Genomic DNA, 27,796 nt, shown 5'->3' with positions numbered 1-27,796 from the left:
ATCACACAATATCAGAGCCAGATCACACAATATCAAAGTGTCAGATCACACAATATCAGAGTGTCAGATCGCACAGTAACAGAGTGTCAGATCACACAGTATCAGAGAGTCAGATCACACAGTATCAGAGTGTCAGATCACACAATATCAGAGAGTCAGATCACACAATATCAGAGAGTCAGATCACACAATATCAGAGTCAGATCACACAATATCAGAGTCAGATCACACGGTATCAGAGTCAGATCACACAGTATCAGAGTTAGATCACACAATATCAGAGTCAGATCACACAGTATCAGAGTGTCAGATCGCACAGTATCAGAGTCAGATCACACAATATCAGAGAGTCAGATCACACAGTATCAGAGTGTCAGATCGCACTGTATCAGACAGTCAGATCACACAATATCAGAGCCAGATCACACAATATCAGAGTCAGATCACACAATATCAGAGTCAGATCACACAGTATCAGAGAGTCAGGTCACACAATATCAGAGTCAGATCACACAATATCAGAGTCAGATCACACAACATCAGAGCCAGATCACACAACATCAGAGTCAGATCACACAATATCAGAGTGTCAGATCGCACAGTATCAGAGTGTCAGATCGCACAGTATCAGAGTGTCAGATCACACAGTATCAGAGAGTCAGATCACACAGTATCAGAGTGTCAGATCGCACAGTATCAGAGTGTCAGATCACACAGTATCAGAGAGTCAGATCACACAGTATCAGAGTGTCAGATCGCACTGTATCAGAGAGTCAGATCACACAATATCAGAGCCAGAGCACACAATATCAGAGAGTTAGATCACACAGTATCAGAGAGTCAGATGACACAGTATCAGAGTCAGATGACACAGTATCAGAGAGTCAGATCACACAATATCAGAGTCAGATCACACAATATCAGAGTCAGATCACACAATATCAGAGCCAGATCACACAATATCAAAGTGTCAGATCACACAATATCAGAGTGTCAGATCGCACAGTAACAGAGTGTCAGATCACACAGTATCAGAGAGTCAGATCACACAGTATCAGAGTGTCAGATCACACAATATCAGAGAGTCAGATCACACAATATCAGAGAGTCAGATCACACAATATCAGAGTCAGATCACACAATATCAGAGTCAGATCACACAATATCAGAGTGTCAGATCGCACAGTATCAGAGTTAGATCACACAATATCAGAGTCAGATCACACAATATCAGAGTCAGATCACACAATATCAGAGAGTCAGATCACACAATATCAGAGTCAGATCACACAGTATCAGAGTCAGATCACACAATATCAGAGTCAGATCACACAATATCAGAGTCAGATCACACAATATCAGAGTCAGATCACACAATATCAGAGCCAGATCACACAATATCAAAGTGTCAGATCACACAATATCAGAGTGTCAGATCGCACAGTAACAGAGTGTCAGATCACACAGTATCAGAGAGTCAGATCACACAGTATCAGAGTGTCAGATCACACAATATCAGAGAGTCAGATCACACAATATCAGAGAGTCAGATCACACAATATCAGAGTCAGATCACACAATATCAGAGTCAGATCACACAATATCAGAGTGTCAGATCGCACAGTATCAGAGTTAGATCACACAATATCAGAGTCAGATCACACAATATCAGAGTCAGATCACACAATATCAGAGAGTCAGATCACACAATATCAGAGTCAGATCACACAGTATCAGAGTCAGATCACACAATATCAGAGTCAGATCACACAATATCAGAGTCAGATCACACAATATCAGAGTCAGATCACACAATATCAGAGTCAGATCACACAATATCAGAGCCAGATCACACAATATCAAAGTGTCAGATCACACAATATCAGAGTGTCAGATCGCACAGTAACAGAGTGTCAGATCACACAGTATCAGAGAGTCAGATCACACAGTATCAGAGTGTCAGATCACACAATATCAGAGAGTCAGATCACACAATATCAGAGAGTCAGATCACACAATATCAGAGTCAGATCACACAATATCAGAGTCAGATCACACAATATCAGAGTGTCAGATCGCACAGTATCAGAGTTAGATCACACAATATCAGAGTCAGATCACACAATATCAGAGTCAGATCACACAATATCAGAGTCAGATCACACAATATCAGAGAGTCAGATCACACAATATCAGAGTCAGATCACACAGTATCAGAGTCAGATCACACAATATCAGAGTCAGATCACACAGTATCAGAGTCAGATCACACAGTATCAGAGAGTCAGATCGCACAAAATCAGAGTCAGATCGCACAATATCAGAGTCAGATCACACAATATCAGAATCAGATCACACAATATCAGAGTCAGATCACACAATATCAGAGAGTCGGATCACACAATATCGGAGTCAGATCACACAATATCGGAGAGTCAGATCAAACAATATCAGAGTCAGATCACACAGTATCAGAGAGTCAGATCACACAGTATCAGAGAGTCAGATCGCACAGTATCAGAGAGTCAGATCACACAGTATCAGAGAGTCAGATCACACAGTATCAGAGAGTCAGATCACACAGTATCAGAGTCAGATCACACAATATCAGAGTCAGATCACACAATATCAGAGTCAGATCACACAGTATCAGAGAGTCAGATCACACAGTATCAGAGAGTCAGATCACACAGTATCAGAGTCAGATCACACAATATCAGAGTCAGATCACACAGTATCAGAGAGTCAGATCACACAGTATCAGAGAGTCAGATCACACAATATCAGAGTCAGATCGCACAATATCAGAGTCAGATCACACAGTATCAGAGAGTCACATTCACTGTTTTATGAAAACCCCCTAAAGAATGAGGAGAGGAGAATTCCTTGCCCCCCAGCTCCCCCACTCCTCCGATGACCATCCCGGTGACCCCATGACTTCTCTACTCTTCCTGTGACTTATCTTCTCCCCTAGATGATCCCCACACACACCATATGGTGTTCCCACAAGCCAGTAATCTCCCCATGATGCTCATCACACCCATTGCCCCTTTCACTCTGCCCATGAATCCTCCCAATCTCTCAGGTAGAGAATTTCAAGACTCTGTGCACATTTTTAAGGTGTAATGAGAGAGATTGAAATGACCATCTGAGAGAATCCTTACTGTCTCAATTCCATCCTGAAAGGATGACTTCACCTTCTCAAACCATATCCACAATTTTAGTTCCCTCCGTAACAGGACATACTCATCTAGTGTCTTGCCCTACTCAAAGTCTTATAAGTTTCAATTTCATACGATTGAAAAATTAGTATCCTGAGGGGACTTTGTTTTTTTCACAGAGGGTAGTAAGTGCCTGGAATGCACTGCCTGAGGAGGCAGTGAAGGCAAACACAACAACAACATTTAAGTGGCATTTTGACCAAATAGGCAGCGAATAGAGTGTTACAGACCATGAATTCTAGCTCTCTTGAAATACTTTTTAACATTACATTTGACTCCTAGTTGCCAATTGAAGTTACGTGTTTTCCTTAAGAGAATCCTCAAATAGGATTCCTAAAATCCTTTGTGCTTCAGATTTCTGAATCCTTTCCCCACTTACAAAATTGCTGACTCCTCTATTCTTCCCATCAAAGTGCTTAACCTCACACTTTCCCATGTTGTAATTCAGCTGCCACTTACTTGCCCACTCTCCCAGCCTGTCCAAGACCTTCTGTAATCTCCCACTTCCTCAACACTGCCTGTGCCTCCACCTATCTTTGTGTCACTTGTAAATTTAGCAACAATGTCCTCAGTTTCTTTGTCCAGATCATTAATGGATAATGTGAATAGTTGTGGTTCCAACACTGACCCGGTGGAACTCCACTCGTCACTGGCTTTTTGTGTCTGTGCAGTCTTGGTGGGCCGAAGGGCCTTTTTCCATGCTGGTCAGTTCTTTGTTTCTTTGACTTGACCCATGTTGATGTCGAAAGCATATTCCCCTTGTGGGAAAATCTAGAACTAGGGGTCATCGTTTAAAAATCAGGAGTCACCCATTTAAAACAGAATTGGAGGAAAAGTTATTTCAGGAGGTTGTAAATCTTTGGAACTCTCTGGAAAGGTGGTGAAAATTGAGTCTTTAAATCTTTTTAAGGTAGAGGTAAATAGATTCCTGAATGCCAAGGGTGAAAGGTCAGCAGGTAAGGTAGAAATGTGGAGCAGTGAATGGTGGAGCTGACTCAAGGGGCTAAATGACTACACATGGGTATTCTTTTGTCAAAGATCAAATCTCATTCTTCTAAACTCTCATGAGTATAGGCCCAACCCATGCTTCAGAAGTTCATCCTTGCCTCTCAGGAAGCAGTTGAATGGACCTTCTCTGAACAGCTTTGAACATGATAATATCCTTTTGGTCAAATAAAGTGACCAAAACCCTACCCAGCATTTGGAAATGCTAGCTCTTTAAATTGTGATGTTTTTCAATTATGGGCAGCACGGTGGCACGGTGGCTAGCACTGCTGCCTCACAGCGCCAGAGACCCGGTCCAATTCCCACCTCAGGTGACTGACTGTGTGGAGTTTGCACATTCTCCCCGTGTCTGCGTGGGTTTCCTCCCATAGTCCAAAAATGTGCAGGCCAGGTGAATTGGCCATGCTAAATTGCCCATAGTGTTGGGTGAATGGGTCTGGGTGGGTTGCGGGTCGGTGTGGACTTGGGCTGAAGGGCCTGTTTCCACACTGTAAGTAATCTAATTAAAGAGGAAAAAAAAATCCTATTTTCAACTGCTTCCCATTGTCCTGCAAATAATTAATCTTAAAGATTGTACAGAATAGAAAGAGGACATTCGCCCCATCATGTCTGCGTTGGCTGTTAAACAGAAAAAGTAGGAGTGGGAGTAAGCTGTCCAACCCCTTGAACCTGCTCCACCATTTGATACTGATCTCATCTCAGCCTTAACTCCACTTTCCTGCCTGCTGTCCATAACCCTGCAACCCATTTCAAATTAAAAATCTGTCTCCTCCTTAAATTTATTTAGTGTCCCAGCATCCACTGCACTCTGGGGTAGTGAATTCCATAGATTCACAACCCTTTGAGAGAAGTAATTTCTCATCATTTCTGTTTTAAATTGCCTACCTTTTACCCTAAAACTATGACTCTCATTCTAGATTCCCCCACAAGAGGAAACATCCATCTGTTCTAATCAGTTTCCAGCCTTGTTTGATAGACTTGCACATTGTTCCATTGCAATTACATTCCTAAATACTTCTGAAGTTTCTTGAAAATTTCCACCCCTATCATCCTTCCAGGCTCCCCACACCCTCTGGTAGTCAGCTGGGACCCTCAAGGAATGTGAGGAGATCACATTGAAACGGTTCAACCTCTGACAGAGCAGGACAAACTCGTTGCAACAACGGTGTATCTGAGAGTCCAGATAAATGGCCTCAGGATATGGGGTAGGCCATTTTGAATTTGGATGAGCGGAAATTTCTTCACTGAAGGTCATTGAGGTCAAGCTACTGAATAGACCTAAGAAAGAGATGTTTTTCTAGTCATTGAAGAGATATGTGGGGAGAGTGGCAGAATGGAGCTGAGATGGAGGATCAATCTGAATGACAGAACAATATCAACAGGACAAATGGAAGGCTCTTACTTCTAATTACTGTGTTTTTTCTAGTTGTTGTCCAAATTTGCACAGTTAGAGAAACAACAAAACACAATGATTTAGTTCAACACCTAGCTCAGCCTATGGCACAAAATAATTACTAGTTGCTAAATGTTTAATCAGCATATTGAACCCGTTACGTAACAGTCCCATTGAACATTGCAAGTTTGATATCAGCACTCAAAATCAGAAGCTCTGCTGAAGAAACATCCCTCATGGACACCCATCTGACAGTCAGATGGATATCTGGGAGCAATCCTTCCTCATCTGGTTGCTCTTCACATCACTCTGGCTAACTAGGATCCTGAATATGGAACAAAATCTTCAGAGTCTCCTGCTACATCCATGAGTCAATGTACCTTGGCAACTTTTCACACAGATTCTATAAGGCAGCCTATCGACGAGAACAGTGAGGCAGCAGCTCTTCCACAGGCAAGCCCTTGTTTTAGCTTGAAATCTCCTTTGCCACAAGTGAGTCAGCAGATGTTGCATTGTTGTGCTCAATTATGGAATCCTCTAACTGACTGCCTCCGCACCTCCCTTGCAATTGTCCTCAATCCCCTTTGACTTCCAGTAAGACCTCATGACACTGCAGAGGGAGTTCCACATCAAGCAATGCATCCATTTCATCCTACAGTTGGGGCACTGTGTCCACCTCAGATTACAATCCTGTGGAGACATTCAGGTAAAGCCCATGTTCTCCAGTTTTAATAGTGCTATCCCAATAGAAGCAAATTGCTGGGATCTTCCACAGTTTCCTAAACACATAGTCTAGATGCTTTGGCGTATTTAGAGTTACAGCCTAAGGTTCAGCAGCAGCAGCAGAGGCAGCATGGCACATCTCGGAGTGAAATGAGTCAGGAGCCACTGGATAAATACCTGAGGAACGGGGTCAGCAAGGGTGAACCTGGGGGTGAACATCAGGATAAATACCTGAGGAACGGGGTCAGCGAGGGTGAACCTGGGGGTGAACAGCAGGATAAATACCTGTTATTTATTGTTTGTAGTTGATAAGTTTCACTCTGGGAGGAGAACATCACCCTCTGTAATGACTCTTCTCCAATGCAGGAAACCAGAAACACTCCCAGTTTCCATGGTGACTGTGTGTATGAGAAGTACATTCAGCTGGAGCTCCTGAGTTAGAGTCTGGAGTGCCTAGAGTTGCGGACACGTGCACCGTGGAACACCCCTGAGGCTGAGAACATTGCAGATAGCACATTTACCAGTCAGAGCTACACATACAGAAAAGAGTCGGGTGGCCACCAGGAAGACCAGTAATCATGGCCAGGCGATGCAGGAGTCCCCTGTGACCATTCCCCTCTCAAACACAGCACACCTGTTGGGGCCCTGGGGAATGACCTCTAATGGAAAGCAGCAGCACATCGGTGGCACCATGACAGGCACTGCTAGACACCAGGGAGGGTCAAAGTGTAGGCGAGGGGAAGTGAAAGAGTACTCTATAGTCAAGGGCACAGAGAAATTTTGGGGACTTGACCAAGAGCTTTGTATCTTCATTAGCGCTGGAGAGGTCCCAGAGAACTAGCCAGGAGCTGATGTTGTTCCTCTGTTCAAGAAGGGAAATAGGGATAATCCAGGAAACTATAGACCGGTGAGTTTCACATCGGTGTTTGGGAAGCTATTGGAGAGAAGTCTTAGGGATAGAATTTACGTGCATTTGGAAAAGCATGGTCTAATTAGGAACAGTCAGCATGGCTGTGTGCAGGGCAGGTCATGTCTTACTAACCTGAGTGAATTTTTCAAGGAGGTGATGAAGGTGATTGATGACGGTAGAGCAGTGAATGGTGTTTACATGGATTTTAGTAAGGCTTTCAACAAGGTCCCTCATAGAGTCATAGAGTCATGGAGATGTACAGCATGGAAACAGACCCTTCGGTCCAACCTGTCTATGCCGACCAGAAATCCCAACCCAATCTAGTCCCAGCTGCCAGCACCCGGCCCATATCCCTCCAAACCCTTCCTATTCATATACCCATCCAAATGCCTCTTAAATGTTGCAATTGTACCAGCCTTCATGGTAGGCTCATCCAGAAGATTAAGATGTATGGGATCCACAGTGACTTGGCCACATGGATTCAGAATCGGCTTGCCCATAGAAGGCAGAGGGTTTTGGTGGAAGGGTGTTTTTCAGGCTGGAGCTCGGTGACTAATGGTGTACCACAGGGATCCATACTGTGATCTCTGCTGTTCGTGAGATATAAACAACTTGGATGAAAATGGAGGTGAGCGGGTTAGTAAGTTTGCAGACAATACAAAGGTTGGTGGAGTTGTGGATAGTGTAGAAGGTTGTCGAAGGATTCAGCAGGATATGGATCAGCTGTAGATGTGGGTGGAGAAATGGCAGATGGAGTTTAATCTGGTGAGGTGTGCAGTGCTGCACTTTGAGAGATCAAATGTTAAGGGAAAGTATACAGTTAATGGCAGGACCCTGAACAGCATTGATGTACAGAGGGATCTTGGGGTTCAAGTCCATAGCCCCCTGATAGTGTCCACGCAAGAAGATAGGGTGGTGAAGAAGGAATATGGCAAGCTTACCTTTACTGGTCGGGGGAACGGAGTACAAAACTCCGGATGTCATGTTGCAACTTTATGATGTGGAGGTGCCAGTACTGGACTGGGGAACAGGGAATGGAAAAGCCCTGGGGAAATTTGATGTACAGAGAGAACTGGGTGTTCAGGTCCATTGTTCCCTTGAAGGTGGTAACGCAGGTCGCTAGAGTGGTCAAGAAGGCATACGGTATGCTTTCCTTCACTGGACGGGGTATTGAGTACAAGGGTTGGCAGGTCATGTTACTGTTGTATAAGACTTTGGTTTGGGCACATTTGGAATACTGCGTCCAGTTCTGGTAGTCACATTACCAAAAGGATGTGGATGCTTTGGAGAGGGTGCAGAGGAGGTTCACCAGGATGTTGCCTGGTATGGAGGGTGCTAGCTATGAGGAGAGGTTGAGTAGATTAGGATTATTTTCATTAGAAAGGCAGAGGTTGAAGGGGAAACCTGATTGAGGTCTACAAAATCATGAGAGGTGTAGACAGGGTGGATAGCAAGAAGCTGTTTCCCAGAGTGGGATCTCAATTACTAGAGGTCACAAGTTCAAGGCGAGAGGGAAAAGTTTAAGGGAGATAGAACATAGAACGTAGAAGAATACAGCGCAGTACAGGCCCTTCGGCCCTCGATGTTGCGCCGATCCAAGCCCACCTAACCTACACTAGCCCACTATCCTCCATATGCCTATCCAATGCCCGCTTAAATGCCCATAAAGAGGGAGAGTCCACCACTGCTACTGGCAGGGCATTCCATGAACTCACGACTCCCTGAGTAAAGAACCTACCCCTAACATCTGTCCTATACCTACCCCCCCTTAATTTAAAGCTATGCCCCCTTGTAATAGCTGACTCCATACGTGGAAAAAGATTCTCACTGTCGACCCTATCTAAACCCCTAATCATCTTGTATGCGTGGAAAGTTCTTTATGCAGAGGGTGGTGGGTGCCTGGAATGCAATGGCAGTTGAGGTGATAGGTACGGGAACAATAGTGTAGTTTAAGATACATGATAGATACATGAATGGGAAGGGAGCAGAGGGATAAGGACCCTTAGGAAATAGGTTGCAGATTTAAAGAGAGGATCTGGATTGGCACAGGCTTGGAGGGCCGAAGGGCCTGTTCCTGTGCTGTAATTTTCTTTGTTCTTTGGGGTGAACAATTCTGTCACATGACATTAGGTTTATTTGAAATCACAAGCTTTCAGAGAGTAGCCTCTTCATCTGGTGAAGTGAGAGAGAAGCGCACAGGCACAGAATTCATAGGCACAGAGATCAAAAGATCATACAAACGGTGTGAGGGGGGTGTTGACAGGCTGAATAGGTCTCTGGAGGTGATCAAAAGTGTCAGACCATGTGAGTAAAGTGTTAACAGCTGAATAACAAATGAAGGATCAACTATAATCTGACCAATTCAGGCAGAGTGATAATTGCAAACAATTAAATTAAAAATAAGGTGGTGCTGGAGACAACCAAATGGTTGGAATAACACAATAGGTATAGAAGTCATGCTGAAGGCCTAATCAAAGTAACAAGTAATCCAAAACTGTACAAACTAATTAAGGTAGAGAGATCATAATAAGTTATCAAGGTGGTGGTATCAAAACATGAGAGTAAGGAAGACTTTACAGATACAGAAGTGTCACCTGTAGCATGACATGAGCCAAGATCAGGGTTGAGGCTGTCTTCGTGGGTATGGAACTTGGCTATCAGTCTCTGCTTGGTGATTCTGTGTTGTTGTGTATTTTAAAAGCCACCTTGGAGGACACTTACCCGAGGATTGATCACCTCTCGGAGGAGAAAGTGAGGGCTGCAGATGCTGGAGATCAGAGCTGAAAATGTGTTGCTGTAAAAGCGCAGCAGGTCAGGCAGCATCCAAGGAACAGGAGTATCGACATTTTGGGCATAAGCCCTTCTTCAGAATTCTTCTTCATTGATCACCTCTCACAAGGTGAGAGGGGGAAAGTTCAAAGGAGATGTGAGGGGCATGGTAGGAGGTAGATACAGCAGAGGCATGGAAAAGCCTTTTCGATAAGCACATGAATATGTAAGGGTTGGAGGGATGTGGCCAAGTGAAGGCAGAAGGGATTTGTTTCATTTGGTGTCATGTGTGGCACAACATGTTATGGAGAGAGATAGGTGCGTGCAACAGGGCAGGTTTTACAATTGGGGGAAGGGTAATTACGATGCTGTAAGACAGGATCTGAGGAGCATAAGTTGGGAGCATAGGCTGTCGGGGAAGGATGTCGTGGAAATGTGGAACTTTTTCAAGGAACAGATATGACGTGTCCTTGATATGTATGTACCTGTCAGGCAGGAAAGAAATGGTCGTGTGAGGGAACCTTGGTTGACGAGGGAGGTTGAATGTCTTGTAAAGAGGAAGGAGGAGGCTTACATAAGGTTGAGGAAACAGGGTTCAGACAGAGCGTTGGAGGGATACAGGATAGCCAGAAGGGACCTGAAGAAAGGGATTCGGAGAGCCAAGAGAGGGCATGAAAAATCTTTGGCGGATAGGATCAAGGATAACCCAAAGGCATTTTATGCGTATGTGAGAAACATGAGAATGACGAGAACGAGGGTAGGTCCAATCAAGGACAGTAGTGGGAGACTGTGTATTGAGTCGGAAGAGATAGGAGAGGTCTTGAATGAGTACTTTTCTTCAGTATTTACGAATGAGAGGAACCGTATTGTTGAAGAGGTGAGTGTGAAACGCACTGGTAAGCTAGAGGAGATACATGTTAGGAAGGAAGATGTGTTGGACATTTTGAACAACTTGAGGATAGACAAGTCCCCCGGGCCTGACGGGATATATCCTAGGATTATGTGGGAAACAAGAGAGGAAATTGCAGAGCCGTTGGCAATGATCTTTTCATCTTCACTGTCAATGGGGGTGGTACCAGGGGACTGGAGAGTGGCGAATGTTGTGCCCCTGTTCAAAAAAGGGAATAGGGATAACCCCATGAATTACAGGCCAGTTAGTCTTACTTTGGGGGTAGGCAAAGTAATGGAAAGGGTACTGAGGGATAGGATTTATGAGTATCTGGAAAGGCACTGCTTGATTAGGGACAGCCAGCACGGATTTGTGAAGGGTAGGTCTTGCCTTACAAGTCTTATTGAATTCTTTGAGGAGGTGACCAAGCATGTGGATGAGGGTAGAGCAGTGGATGTAGTATACATGGATTTTAGTAAGGCATTTGATAAGGTTCCCCATGGTAGGCTTATGCGGAAAGTCAGGAGGCATGGGATAGAGGGAAATTTGGCCAAGTGGATAGAAAACTGGCTAACCGGTCGAAGTCAGAGAGTGGTGGTAGATGGTAAATATTCAGCCTGGAGCCCAGTTACAAGTGGAGCTCCGCAGGGATCAGTTCTGGGTCCTCTGCTGTTCGTAATTTTTATTAATGACTTGGATGAGGGAGTCGAAGGGTGGGTCAGTAAATTTGCAGATGATACGAAGATTGGTGGAGTTGTGGATAGTGAGGAGGGCTCTTGTCGGCTGCAAAGGGACTTGGATATGATGCAGAGCTGGGCTGAGGAGTGGCAGATGGAGTTCAACCCTGCCAAGTGTGAGGTTGTCCATTTTGGAAAGACAAATAAGAATGCGGAATACAGGGTTAACGGTAGGGTTCTTAGTGTGGTGGAGGAACAGAGGGATCTTGGGGTCTATGTTCATAGGTCTTTGAAAGTTGCCACTCAGGTGGATAGAGCTTGTAAGAAGGCCTATGGTGTATTAGCGTTCATTAGCAGAGGGATTGAATTCAAGAGTCGTGAAGTGATGTTGCAACTGTACAGGACTTTGGTTAGGCCACATTTGGAGTACTGTGTGCAGTTCTGGTCGCCTCACTTCAGGAAAGATGTGGAAGCTTTGGAGAGGGTGCAGAGAAGATTTACCAGGATGTTGCCTGGAATGGAGAATAGGTCGTACGAGGATAGGTTGAGAGTGCTAGGCCTTTTCTCGTTGGAATGGCGAAGGATGAGGGGTGACTTGATAGAGGTTTATAAGATGATCAGAGGAATAGATAGAGTAGACAGTCAGAAACTTTTTCCCCGGGTACAAGAGAGTGTTACAAGGGAACATAAATTTAAGGTGAAGGGTGGAAGGTATAGGGGAGATGTCAGGGGTGGGTTCTTTACCCAGAGAGTGGTGGGGGCATGGAATGCGCTGCCTGTGGGAATGGTAGAGTCAGAATCTTTGGTGACCTTTAAGCGGCAATTGGATAGGTACATGGATGGGTGCTTAAGCTAGGACAAATGTTCGGCACAACATTGTGGGCCGAAGGGCCTGTTCTGTGCTGTATTGTTCTATGTTCTATGTTCTAACATCAATGGTCCGTTCCTGTGCTGTACAATTCTATGTTCTATGTTCCTATGTTCTAAGTGCCAAGTGGATGATCCATTAGAGCTTCCTCCAGTGGTTCCCAGCATCACAAATGCCAGTTTTCAGTGAGTTTGATTCACTTTCTGTGATAGCAAACTGTTGGAAGCACTGGATACTATAAAGCCTATGGGCCCTGAAAACATTCCAGCAATAAAACTGAACTTGTGCTCCCGAACTTGGCTCTCCTAGCTATGCTGTTCCAGTACAGTGACAATACTTATATCTTCCCAACAATGTGGAAATTTACATAAAAAAGTTGGACAAATCCAACCTGGCCAATTCCCACCCCATCAGTCTACTCTCGATCATCAGTAAAGTGATGGAAGGTGTCACCAACAGGGCTATCAAGCAGTACCTGCTCAGCAATAACCTGCTCAGTGACCCCCAGTTTGGGTTCCCCCAGGGTCACTCAGCTCCTGACCTCATTACAGCCTTGGTTCAAACATGGACAAAAGAGCTGAATTCCAGAGGGGAGGGGAGAGGGACAGCCCTAGACATGAAGGCTGCATTTGACCAAGTGTGGCATCAAGCAGCCCGGGCAAAACTGGAATCAATGGGTATCAAGGGGCAAACTCTCTATTGATTGCAGTGACTCCTGACACATAGGAAGATGGAGGTCAATCATCTGAGCTCCAGACATCTCTGCAGGAGTTCCTCAGGGTAATGTCCACGGCCCAACCATCTTCAGCTGCTTCACCAAAGACCGTGCCTCCATCGTAAGGTCATAAGTGAGGATGTTCACCGATGCTTGAATAATGTTCAGCACCATTCATGACTCCTCAGATACTGAGGCTGTCAATGTTGGAATGCAACAATATTTGGACAATTCATGCCATTCAAATGTGAAGGAATGACCGTCTTCAATAAAAGACAATCTAACTACCAGGCCTTGACATTCATAGAGAGAAAGTGAGGGCTGCAGATGCTGGAGATCAGAGCTGAAAATGTGTTGCTGGAAAAGCACAGCAGGTCAGGCAGCATCCAAGGAACAGGAGAATCGACGTTTTGGGCATAAGCCCTTCTTCAGGCTTGACATTCATAGAGTCCCACAGCATGGAGACAGGCCCTTTGGCCCAAACTGGTCCATGCTGACCAAAATGTCCATCATCACTAACCCCATTTCCCTGCACTTGGCCCAAATCCTTCTAATCCTTCCCTATCCATGTATTTGTCCAAATGCCTTTTAAATGTTGTTAATGTACCCACATCAACCACTTCTGTTGGCAGCTCATTCCGTTTGCTTACCACCCTCTGTGTAAAAACGTTGCCCCTCAGGTTCCTGCATATTTTTTCCCCTCTGAGTGCATTCACCCTATCCATGCCTCTCATGATCTTATACACGTATATAAGGTCCCCCCTCAGTCTCTTACACTCTAAAGAAAAAAGTCCTAGCTTGTCTAATCTCTCCCTATATCTCAGTCCATTTCTTCTGCACTCTTTGCAGTTTAATAACATCCTTCTTATAACAAAGTGACTAAAACTGAACATAATACTCCAAGTGCGGCCTCACCAATGTCTTGTATAACTGCAACATAACTTCCCAACTTCTATACTCACTGCCCTGACAGATGAAGGCCAGTGTGCCAAAACCCTTCTTTACTGCCCTGTCTACCTTTGACTCCACTTTCAGAGAACCATACACTTGAATTCCAAGGTCCCTCTGTTCCATTCCTTAAGGCCCTCCCATTCACCATGAAACTCCTACCTTGATTTGACTTTCCAAATGCAAGACCACACACTTATCTATATTAAACTCCATTTGCCATTTCTCAGCCCACTTCCCAAGCTGATTAAGGTTCTGCTGCAATTTCTGATAACCTTCCTCACTGTCCACGATATCGCCTATTTTAGTGGCATCCTCAAACTTACTAATCATACCTTGTCTATTCTCATTTAAATCATTGATATAGATAACAAACAGTAATGGGCCCAGCACCGATCCCTGAGGCACTCCACTAGTCACAGGCCTCCAGACCGATCAGCATCCTTCCTCTATTACCATCTGGTTCCTATCATCAAGCCAATTATGTATCCAATTTATCAGCTCCCTCTGGATTCCATTTGATCTTACCTTCCATGTGGAACCTTATCAAAGGCCTTACTGAAATCCATATTGACTATGTCTCCTGCCCTGCCCTCGTCAACCTTCCTGGTCACTTCATCAAAGAACTCTAATAAGTTTGTGATGCATGATCTCCCATGTATAAAGCCATGCTGACTGCTCCTAATCAAACCCTGTCTTTCCAAATGCATGTATATCTTATCCCTCAGAATCTTCTCAAGTAACGTACCCCCCCCACAGATGTTAGGCTCACTGGGCTATATTCCCAGGCTTTTCTTTGCAGCCCTTCTTGAACAATAGTGTTATCATCTTTGAATCCCCCACTACCAGCATCCTTGGAGTCACTATTCACCAGAAGCTCACCTGGACCTGCCATATAAAAACAGTGGCTACAAGAACAGGTCAGAGGCCAGGAATACTGCGGTGAGTAACATCCCCTGACTCCCCAAAGCCTGTCCACTATCTATAAGGCACAAGTCAGGAGTGTGATGGAATACTCCACTTACCTGGATGGGTGCAGGGCCAACAACACTCAAGAAGCATGACAGCATCTAACACAAAGCAGCAGTGATTGACACCACATCCACAAGCATCCACTCCCTCTCCCACCGATGCTCATTAGCAGCAGCAGCAGTGTGTACCATCTACACGACACACTGCAGAAACTCACCAAAGTTCCTCAGCACCTTCCAAACCCACAACCACTTCCATCGAGAGGGACAAGGGCAGCAGGAGCATGGGAACACTGCCACCTGCAAGTTCCCCTCCAAGCCACTCACCACCCTGACTTGGAAATATTCACTGTTCCTTCACTGTCATTGGATCAAAATCCTGGAATTCCCTCTCTAAAGGCATCGTGAGCTCATGGACTGGAATGGTTCAAGAAGGCAGCTCACTCCCCCCCGGGCGATAAATGCTAGCCAGCCAGTGATGGCCATGTCTCACGAGTGAATAATAATAAAATAATTCCCACTTTAAACCAAATGTTCACAAGATATTTTTCCTTTTCTGACCATCAACCACTCTGATTCCCTGGAATGGAATTTAGTTATTTTTCTGTGGTCATTCCTACACGTGTGGAAGATGCAGACTATCTATCTCCTAAAGCTGCTGCTGCAGTTTGTCCATGACGCACAAAGAGGAACTGAACTATGACCCCTTCCTTTTCAATTTCTGTCTTTTCTTCTTCCAGTACAGCTTGCATCCTGAAGACATTCTTCACTGAACTTTCATCATCATGGCCAATACAGTTTTATTCATTCATGGGACGTAGGCGATTGCTAGTGAGGCCAGTGTTGATTACTCAGGGGTAGTTAAGCGTCACTCCGTTGCTGTGGTGCTGGAGTCATGTATTGGCCAGACCAGGTGAGGTTGGCAGTTTCGTGGTCATCAATAAACTCTTAATTCCAGAAATTTTTAAATTAAATTCAAATTCCACCATCTGCCATGGTGGGATTTGAAACAGTGTTCCCAAAACATTACTTTCTGGATTAATTGTCCAGCACTAATCGCACAAAACCTTGAGATGGGGTTCTGCTCCAGCTGCCAACAGTCATGTCCAGTCACACAGCTGCTCAATGTCCATCAGAATGTGAATGACTAAAGTGCTGTCCCTCCCCAAGAAACAGAGTCAAAGAGACTCTTGTCAAGGGAGGGGTAAGAAATGCTGATGGTTAAATGTTGAACTAAATGTTGAACTTTAGTGGTTTAATGCTAAGAGAAATGTTATATGGAAATAACACTAACTTATAGTAATATAGAAAAAGAATCAGGGTGGTTATATCAGTGATGCCACTGACAGTGAGATTGTTTTGCAACCAGAACTGAATCAGCAAATTTCTCAGAATGGCCTCTCCTCCCCAATTACGTATATTGTGTAAACAGTTATTTAAAGGTTATTGTTCAGCAGCTTGAGAGAAGACGCACATCTCTCTATATCCCCAGTATGACCTCACGACGGATGCTTAGTGAGACACAACTGAGAACTCCTCATCCCATACCTGCCAACGCTCTTGCTTCAGCTGCAAAGGCAAGACCAAATTGTTTGATGATGTCAGCACTTGTTTCATCAAAGAAGAATCCAATATAACTGGGGGTTGAGTGAAGTCTCAGATCGAGGCAGGTTGGGAAACAGCCAGCAAACTTGTCCCCTGCTTTCTTTAGTGCTTCGTACAAATTCTCCATTTTACAGTCTTCACACTGCAATTAGAAATACAATTAATTACAACAGTCACTGAGCCATTCACAACCTGCAACTTCAAATGTTTTTTTAACATAAATTCACAGCATGTGCACATTGTTGCCAGGGCCAACAGTTGCTGCCGATCCCTTACTGTCCTAAAGAGGGCGATGTTGAGGTGACCCACTGCAGTTTGTTGCAGGTACACCCACAATGCCATTGCTGGGGGGAGGTCCAGACACAGTGAAGGAATGCAGATATATTTGCAAGTTAGGATGGTGGTGTCTTGGAGGGGAACTGTGTCTGCTGTTCCAATTCTGAGGAAGGGTCACTGGACCCAAAACATTAATTCTGATTTTTATCCATTTATGCTGCCAGACCCACTTTTCCAACAATTCCTGTTTTTATTTCTGCTGCCCTCGTCCTTCGAGATGGAAGTGGTCATGGGTTCAGAAGGTGCTGTCTAAGGATCTTTGATGAGATTCTGCAAGTGCATATTGTAGGTTGTACACACTGCTGCTGCTGGGTGTAGGTGGTGGAGGGAGTGGATGTGGTGTCAATCAAGGGGGTGACTTTGTCCTGGATGGTGTCAACCTTCACGAATGTTTTTGGAGCTGATCTCACCCAGATGTACAGCATCATATATACTTGAATTATTTGCAGGAAAAGACTATTTCGCCCTGGAGCTTGCTGTACCTTTCCCACAGTTGTTCTGATTGTAGCCTTAATTCTAATTACTGAGTACCTCCGAAATATTAGTGTGTACCTCCGATATATTAATCTGTACCCCCGATATATTACTGTGTACTCCGATATATTACTGTGTACCCCCAATATATTACTGTGTATCCCCAATATATTACTGTGTACTCCCAATATATAACTGTGTACCCCCGATATATTACTGTGTACCCCCAATATATTACTGTGTATCCCCAATATATTACTGTGTACTCCCAATATATAACTGTGTACCTCCGATATATTACTGCGTACCCCCGATATATTACTGTGCACCTCCGATATATTATTGTGCACCCCCGATATATTACTGTGCACCTCCGATATATTACTGTGTACCCCTGATATATTAATTTTCACCTCCGATATATTACTGCGTACCCTCAATATATTACTGTGTACCTCCAATATATTACTGTGTATCTCTGATATATTACTGTGCACTCCCGATATATTACTGTGCACTCCCGATATATTACTGTGCACTCCCGACATATTACTGTCTACCTCCAATATATTACGGTGGGCGGCACGGTGGCACAGTGGTTAGCACTGCTGCCTCACAGCGCCGGAGACCCGGGTTCAATTCCCGACTCAGGCGACTGACTGTGTGGATTTTGCACGTTCTCCCCGTGTCTGCGTGGGTTTCCTCCGGGTGCTCCGGTTTCCTCCCACAGTCCAAAGATGTGCAGGTCAGGTGAATTGGCCATGCTAAATTGCCCGTAGTGTTAGGTAAAGTGGTAAATGTAGGGGAATGGGTGGGTTGCGCTTCGGCGGGTCGGTGTGGACTTGTTGGGCCGAAGGGCCTGTTTCCACACTGTAAGTAATCTAATCTAATCACTCCCGATATATTTTTTGTACCTCTGATATATTACTGTGCACCTCCAATATATTAGTGTGTACCTCTGAGATATTACTGTGTACCCCCGATATATTACTGTGCACCTCCGATATATTATTGTGCACCCCCGATATTTTACTGTGTACCCCCGATATATTACTGTGCACTCCCGATATATTACTGTGCACTCCCGATATATTACTGTGCACCTCTGATATATTGCTGCGCACCTCCAATATATTACTGTGTACCCCTGATATCTTACTGTGCACCTCCGATATATTATTGTGCACCCCCGATATATTACTGCGTACCCCCGATATATTACTGCGTACCCCTGATATATTACTGCGTACCCCTGATATATTACTGTGCACCTCCGATATATTATTGTGCACCCCCGATATATTACTGTGCGCCTCTGATATATTACTGTGTACCCCCGATATATTGCTGCGCACCTCCGATATATTACTGTGTACCCCTGATATCTTACTGTGCACCCCCGATATATTACTGTGTACCCCCGATATATTACTGTGCACCCCTGATATATTACTGTGTACCCCCGATATATTGCTGCGTACCCCCGATATATTGCTGCGTACCCCCGATATATTACTGTGCACCCCCGATATATTATTGTGCACCCCCGATATATTACTGCGCACCCCCGATATATTACTGCGTACCCCCGATATATTACTGCGTACCCCTGATATATTACTGTGCACCTCCGATATATTATTGTGCACCCCCGATATATTACTGTGCACCTCCGATATATTACTGTGTACCCCTGATATATTAATTTTCACCTCCGATATATTACTGCGTACCCTCAATATATTACTGTGTACCTCCGATATATTACTGTGTACCGCCGATATATTACTGTGTACTCCGATATATCACTGTGTACCCCCAACATATTATTGTGTACCTCCAATATATTACTGTGTACTCCGATATATAACTGTGTACTCCGATATATAACTGTGCCCCCCAATATATTATTGTGTACCCCGATATATAACGGTGTACCTCCGATATATAACTGTGTACCTCCAATATATTACTGTGTATCTCTGATATATTACTGTGCACTCCCGATATATTACTGTGTACCTCCGATATATTACGGTATACTCCTGATATAATTTTTGTACCTCTGATATATTACTGTGTACCCCCGATATATTAATTTTCACTTCCGATATATTACTGTGCACCTCCGATACATTATTATGCACCCCCGATATATTACTGTGTACCTCCGATATATTACTGTGTACCCCCGATATATTACTGTGTACCCCCGATATATTAATTTTCACCTCCGATATATTAATGTATACTCAGAATATATTGCTTTGTACTCCAATATATTACTGTGTACCCCCGATATATTACGGTGTACCCCCGATATATTAATTTTCACCTCCGATATATTAATGTATACCCAGAATATATTGCTTTGTACTCCAATATATTACTGTGTACCCCCGATATATTACGGTGTACCTCCGATATATTAATTTTCACCTCCGATATATTACTGTATACCCTCAATATATTACTGTGTACTCCAATATATTACTGAGAACCCCCAATATATTACTGTGTCCTCCAATATATTACTGCGTATTCCGATATATTACTGTGCTCTCCCGATATATTACTGTGTACCTCTGATATATTAATTTTTACCTCCGATATATTACTGTGAACCCTAATATATTACTGTGTACCCCGATATATTACGGTGTACCTCCAATATATTACTGTGTATCTCTGATATATTACTGTGCACTCCCGATATATTACTGTGTACCCCTGACATATTACTGTGTACCTCCGATATATTACGGTGTACTCCCGATATATTTTTTGTACCCCCGATATATTACTGTGCACCTCCGATATATTAGTGTGCACCTCCGATATATTAGTGTGCACCCCCGATATATTACTGTGCACCCCCGATATATTACTGTGTACCCCCGATATATTAAATCTATGGCACTGAATGACAAAGCGTTGGATGATATGGAGTCTCTGTGGGTGGAATTGAGGAACCACAAAGGCAAAAAAACCATAGTGGGAGTTATGTACAGACCTCCTAACAGTGGTCAGGACCAGGGGCGCATCATGTACCGGGAAATAGAGAAGCCATGTCAGAAAGGCAAGGTTACATTGATCATGGGAGACTTCAATGTGCAGGTGGACTGGGTAAATAATGTTGCTAGTGGATCTAAAGAAAGGGAATTCATGGAATGCTTACAGGATGGCTTTTTGGAACAGCTTGTCATGGAGCCCACAAGAGAGCAGGCTATTCTGGACCTAGTGCTTTGCAATGAACCAGACTCTATAAAAGATCTTAAAGTAAGGGAACCCTTAGGAAGTAGCGATCATAATATGGTAGAGTTCAGTCTGGAGTTTGAAAGGGAGAAGGCAAAATCGGATGTAATGGTGTTACAGTTGAATAAAGGTAGTTATGAGGGCATGAGAGAGGAACTGACTAAAATAGACTGGAAGCAGAGGCTAACCGGGAAGACAGTAGAGCAAAAATGGCAGGAGTTTGTAGGTATAATTGAGGACACTGTACAGAGGTTCATTCCCAAGAAAAGAAAGATTAACCGGGGAGGGATTAGACAACCTTGGCTGACAAAGGAAGTCAGGAAATGTATTAAAGAAAAAGAGAGATCCTATAAAGTGGCTAAGAACAGTGGGAAATCAGAAGATTGGGAAGGATGCAAAAGCAAACAGAGGATAACAAAGAGAGAAATAAGGAAGGAGAGGATCAAATATGAAGGTAGGCTAGCCAGTAATATTAGAAATAATAGTAAAAGTTTCTTTCAGTACATAAGAAACAAACGACAGGCAAAAGTAGACATTGGGCCACTTCAAACTGATGCAGGAAGCCTAGTGATGGGAGATAAGGAAATAGCAGGAGAACTTAACAAGTACTTTGCGTCAGTTTTCACAGTGGAAGACATGAGTAATATCCCAAAAATTAAAGGGTGTCACGGGGCTGAGTTGAGTATGGTTGCCATTACGAAAGAGATAGTGCTAGAAAAGTTAAAAAGTCTTAAAATTGATAAATCTCCTGGCCCCGATGGGATACACCCTAGAGTTCTGAGAGAGGTGGCTGAGGAAATAGCAGAGGCATTGGTTGAGATCTTTCAAGAGTCACTGGAGTCAGGAAAGGTCCTGGATGATTGGAAGATGGTTGTTGTAACCCCCTTGTTCAAGAAAGGATCAAGGCAAAAGATGGAAAATTATAGGCCAATTAGCCTAACCTCGGTTGTTGGTAAAATTCTAGAATCCATCATTAAGGATGAGGTTTCTAAATTCTTGGAAGAGCAGAGTCTGATTAGAACAAGTCAACATGGATTTAGTAAGGGGAGGTCATGCCTGACAAACCTGTTGGAATTTTTTGAAGAGGTAACAAGTAGGTTAGACCAGGGAAACCCAGTGGATGTGGTCTATCTAGACTTTCAAAAGGCCTTTGATAAGGTGCCACACGGGAGGCTGCTGAGCAAGGTGAGGGCCCATGGTGTTCGAGGTGAGCTGCTGGGATGGATTGAGGATTGGCTGTCTAACAGAAGGCAGAGAGTTGGGATAAAAGGTTCTTTTTCAGAATGGCAGCCGGTGACGAGCGATGTCCCGCAGGGTTCAGTGTTGGGGCCGCAGCTGTTCACATTATATATTAATGATCTGGATGAAGGGACTGGGGGCATTCTAGCGAAGTTTGCCGATGATACGAAGTTAGGTGGACAGGCAGGTAGTACTGAGGAAGTGGGGAGGCTACAGAAGGATCTAGACAGGTTGGGAGAGTGGTCCAGGAAATGGCTGATGGAATTTAACATGAGCAAGTGCGAGGTCTTGCACTTTGGCAAAAAGAATAAAAGCATTGACTACTTTCTAAATGGTGAGAAAATTAATAAAGCCAAAGTACAGAGGGATCTGGGAGTGCTAGTCGAGGATTCTCTAAAGGTAAACATGCAGGTTGAGTCCGTGATTAAGAAAGTGAATGCAATGTTGTCTCTTATCTCAAGAGGGTTGGAATATAAAAGCAGAGATGTACTACTAAGACTTTATAAAGCTCTGGTTAGGCCCCATTTGGAGTACTGTGTCCAGTTTTGGTCCCCACACCTCAGGAAGGACATACTGGCACTGGAACGTGTCCAGCGGAGATTCACACGGATGATCCCTGGAATGACAGGTCTAACATATGAGGAACGGCTGAGGATACTGGGATTGTATTCGTTGGAGTTTAGAAGATTAAGGGGAGACTTAATAGAGACGTACAAAATAATACATGGCTTGGAAAAGGTGGATGCTAGGAAATTGTTTCCGTTAGACGAGGAGACTAGGACCCGTGGACACAGCCTCAGAATTAGAGGGGGTCATTTCAGAACAGAAATGCGGAGACATTTCTTCAGCCAGAGAGTGGTGGGCCTGTGGAATTCATTGCCACGGAGTGCAGTGGAAGCCGGGACGCTAAATGTCTTCAAGGCCGAGATTGATAGATTCTTGTTGTCTATAGGAATTAAGGGCTACGGGGAGAACGCTGGTAAGTGGATCTGAAATGCGCATCAGCCATGATTGAATGGCGGAGTGGACTCGATGGGCCGAATGGCCTTACTTCCGCTCCTATGTCTTATGGTCTTATGGTCTTATGGTCTTATTACTGTGCACTTCCGATATATTATTGTGCACCCCCGATATATTACTGTGCACCCCCGATATATTACTGTGTACCCCCGATATATTACTGTGCACCCCCGATATATTATTGTGCACCCCCGATATATTACTGTGTACCCCCGATATATTACTGTATACCTCCAATATATTAATGAGTGCCTCCAATATATTACTGTGCACTCTGCTATATTACGGAGTACCGCCAATATATTACTGTGTACCCCCGATATATTAATGAGTGCCTCCAATATATTACTGTGCACTCTGCTATATTACTGAGTACCGCCAATATATTACTGTGTACCCCCGATATATTAATGAGTGCCTCCAATATATTACTGTGTAGTCTGCTATATTACTGAGAACCCCCAATATATTACTGTATACCTCCAATATATTACTGTGTACCCCCAATATATTACTGTATACCTCCAATATATTACTGTGTACCCCCAATATATTAATGAGTGCCTCCAATATATTACTGTGCACTCTGCTTTATTACTGAGTACCGCCAATATATTACTGTGTACCCCCGATATATTAATGAGTGCCTCCAATATATTACTGTGTACTCTGCTATATTACTGAGAACCCCCAATATATTACTGTATACCTCCAATATATTACTGTGTACCCCCAATATATTACTGTATACCTCCAATATATTACTGTGTAGTCTGCTATATTACTGAGAACCCCCAATATATTACTGTATACCTCCAATATATTACTGTGTACCCCCAATATATTACTGTGTACCCCCAATATATTACTGTATACCTCCAATATATTACTGTGTACCCCCAATATATTAATGAGTGCCTCCAATATATTACTGTGCACTCCGCTATATTACTGAGTACCGCCAATATATTACTGTGTACCCCCAATATATTACTGTGTTCAAAGTTTATGAGAAGATTTGTAGCTCGGGTGCTCGTTGCTGTGGTTCTGTTCGCCGAGGACAAACAGGAAGACAGCTAACGATCCGCATCCACGAATATCAACTAGCCACGAAACGCCACGACCAGCTTTCCTTAGTAGCCACACACGCAGACGACAAGCAACATGAATTCGACTGGGACAACACTACCATTAAAAGGCAAGCCAAACAAAGAACAGCCAGGGAATTCCTAGAAGCATGGCACTCATCCACAAACTCCATCAACAAACACATCGACCTGGACCCAATATACCGGCCACTACAGCGGACAGCTGGAACTGACAACCGGAAGCGGCAGGGACAGGCCACTATAAATGCGGGAGGAAACACCACAGAAGCGCTTCACAGGAGGCTCCCAAGCACTGAGGATGTCACCGAGACAGGGGACGAAACATTTGCAACAAAAACTTCCAGCTTGGCGAACAGAACCACAGCATATTACTGTGTATTCCAATATATATATTATTGTGTACCCCCGATATATTACTGTGCACCTCCGATATATTAATTTTTACCTCCGATATATTACTGTGTACCTCCAATATATTTCTGTGTACTCTGATATATTACTGTGTACCTCCGATGTATTACTGTGTACCGCCAATATATTACTGTGTACCTCCGATATATTACTGTGTACTCCGATGTATTACTGTGTACCCCTGATATATTACTGTGTACCTCCGATGTATTACTGTGTACCTCCGATATATTACTGTGTACCCCTGATATATTACTGTGTACCTCCGATGTATTACTGTGTACCGCCAATATATTACTGTGTACCTCCGATATATTACTGTGTACCTCCGATATATTACTGTGTACTCCGATATATTACTGTGTACCCCTGATATATTACTGTGTACCTCCGATGTATTACTGTGTACCCCTGATATATTACTGTGTACCTCCGATGTATTACTGTGTACCGCCAATATATTACTGTGTACCTCCGATGTATTATTGTGTACCCCCGATATATTACTGTGTACCGCCGATATATTACTGTGTTGCTCCAATATATTACTTTGTACTCTGATATATTACTGTGTACCCCTAATATATTATTGAGTACCTCCAATATATTACTGTGCACTCCAATATATTACTGTGCACCCCCAATATATTACTGTGTACCCCTCATATATTACTGTGTCCTCCAATATATTACTGTGCTCTCCCGATATATTACTGTGTGCCTCCGATATATTAATTTTTACCTCCAATATATTACTGTGTACCCTGGGATATTACTGTGTACCCCTCATATATTACTGTGTCCTCTGATATATTACTGTGTATTCTGATATATTACTGTGCTCTCCCTATATATTACTGTGTACCTCCGATATATTAATTTTTACCTCCAATATATTACTGTGAACCCCTAATATATTACTGTGTACTCCGATATATTACTGTGTACCTCTAATATATTACTGTGTACCCCTGATATGTTACTTTGTATCTCCGATATATTACTGTGTACCCCCGATATATTACTGTGTACTCTGATATATTACTGTGTATCCCCGATATATTACTGTGTACCTCCAATATATTACTGTGTACCTCCAATATATTACTGTGTACCTCCAATATATTACTGTGTATCCCCGATATATTACTGTGTACCTCCAATATATTACTGTGTACCCCGATATGTTACTGTGTACCTCCGATATATTACTGTGTACCCCCGATATATTACTGTGTACCCCTGATATATTACTGTGTACCCCCGATATATTACTGTGTACCCCCGATATATTACTGTGTACCTCCGATGTATTACTGTGTACCGCCAATATATTATTGTGTACCCCCGATATATTACTGTGTACCGCCGATATATTACTGTGCACCGCTGATATATTACTGTGTTGCTCCAATATATTACTTTGTACTCTGATATATTACTGTGTACCCCTAATATATTATTGAGTACCTCCAATATATTACTGTGTACTCCAATATATTACTGTGCACCCCCAATATATTACTGTGTACCCCTCATATATTACTGTGTCCTCCAATATATTACTGTGCTCTCCCGATATATTACTGTGTGCCTCCGATATATTAATTTTTACCTCCAATATATTACTGTGTACCCTGGGATATTACTGTGTACCCCTCATATATTACTGTGTCCTCTGATATATTACTGTGTATTCTGATATATTACTGTGCTCTCCCTATATATTACTGTGTACCTCCGATATATTAATTTTTACCTCCAATATATTACTGTGAACCCCGAATATATTACTGTGTACTCCGATATATTACTGTGTATCCCTGATATATTAGTGTGTACCTCTAATATATTACTGTGTACCCCCGATATATTACTGTGTACCTCCAGTATATTACTGGGTACCTCCAGTATATTACTGGGTACCTCCAGTATATTACTGGGTACCTCCAGTATATTACTGGGTACCTCCAACATATTACTGTGTACCCTCAATATATTACTGTGCAATATATTGCTGGCCTCATTCCTGCCCTCGATCTCTTCATAGCCAACTGCCGCCGCGATATTAACCGCCACCTGAACTCCCCCACCCCTCTCACCCACTCCAACCTCTCACCCTCGGAATGCGCAGCCCTCCACTCCCTCCATTGCAACCCCAACCTCACCATCAAACCAGCTGACAAGGGAGGCGCGGTAGTAGTTTGGCGCACCGACCTTTACACCGCTGAGGCTAAACGCCAGCTCGCGGACACCTCCTCCTACTGCCCCCTTGACCATGACCCCACCCCCCACCACACCATCATCTCCCAGACCGTCCATAACCCCATCACTTCAGGGGATCTCCCATCCACCGCCTCCAACCTCATAGTCCCACAACTCCGCACCTCCCGCTTCTACCTCCTGCCCAAAATCCACAAACCTGACTGCCCTGGCCGACCCATTGTCTCAGCCTGCTCCTGCCCCACCGAACTCATCTCTGCATACCTCGACACGGTCCTGTCCCCCTTAGTCCAAGAACTCCCCACCTACGGTCGGGACACCACCCATGCCCTCCACCTCCTCCATGATTTTCGCTTCCCCGGTCCCCAACGTCTTATCTTCACCATGGACACCCAGTCCCTGTACACCTCCATCCCCCATCACGAAAGACTCAAAGTCCTCCGCTTCTTCCTTTCCCGCCGACCAGTACCCTTCTACTGACACCCTCCTTCGACTGACTGAACTGGTCCTCACCCTGAACAACTTCTCTTTCCAATCCTCCCACTTCCTCCAAGCCAAAGGAGTAGCCATGGGCACCCGCATGGGCCCCAGCTATGCCTGCCTCTTCGTAGGATATGTGGAACAGTCCATCTTCCGCAGCTACACTGGCACCACCCCACACCTTTTCCTCCACTACATCGATGACTGTATCGGCGCTGCCTCGTGCTCTCACAAGGAGGTTGAACAGTTCATCCACTACACTAACACCTTTCACCCCGACCTCAAATTCACCTGGACCATCTCAGACTCCTCCCTCCCCTTCCTCGACCTTTCCATTTCTATCTCGGGCGACCGAATCAACACGGACATCTACTACAAACCGACCGACTCCCACAGCTACCTGGACTACACCTCCTCCCACCCTGCCCCCTGTAAAAACGCCATCCCATATTCCCAATTCCTTCGTCTCCGCCGCATCTGCTCCCAGGAGGACCAGTTCCAAAACCGTACAACCCAGATGGCCTCCTTCTTCAAGGACCGCAATTTCCCCCCAGA

At 44.0% G+C, this 27,796-nt stretch overlaps 1 protein-coding gene across 3 annotated transcripts in view; it reads right to left on the bottom strand.

Moving 5' to 3' along the window:
- The window catches only part of LOC122555449 (ubiquitin-associated and SH3 domain-containing protein A-like), a 237,518-nt gene that overhangs the window by 146,789 nt on the left and 62,933 nt on the right, over window positions 1–27,796 (bottom strand). For all 3 annotated transcript variants that reach the window (XR_015758771.1, XM_087992423.1, XM_087992424.1), the window contains one exon: window positions 16,638–16,836. Coding sequence is in view for 2 of the 3 variants with exons in the window: in XM_087992423.1 (XP_087848549.1) it covers window positions 16,638–16,836 (199 nt within the window). In the remaining variant the exon portion in view is untranslated. The remainder of the gene's footprint in view (window positions 1–16,637; window positions 16,837–27,796) is intronic.

The sequence above is a fragment of the Chiloscyllium plagiosum genome, unplaced genomic scaffold, assembly GCF_037043375.1.
Source record: "Chiloscyllium plagiosum isolate Xiang-an unplaced genomic scaffold, Cpla_swu_hap1 HiC_scaffold_12, whole genome shotgun sequence".
NCBI classification, from domain to species: Eukaryota; Metazoa; Chordata; class Chondrichthyes; order Orectolobiformes; family Hemiscylliidae; genus Chiloscyllium; species Chiloscyllium plagiosum.
Note: the sequence above shows the minus strand (reverse complement) of the source record. Positions and strands in the feature narration are given on the sequence as shown.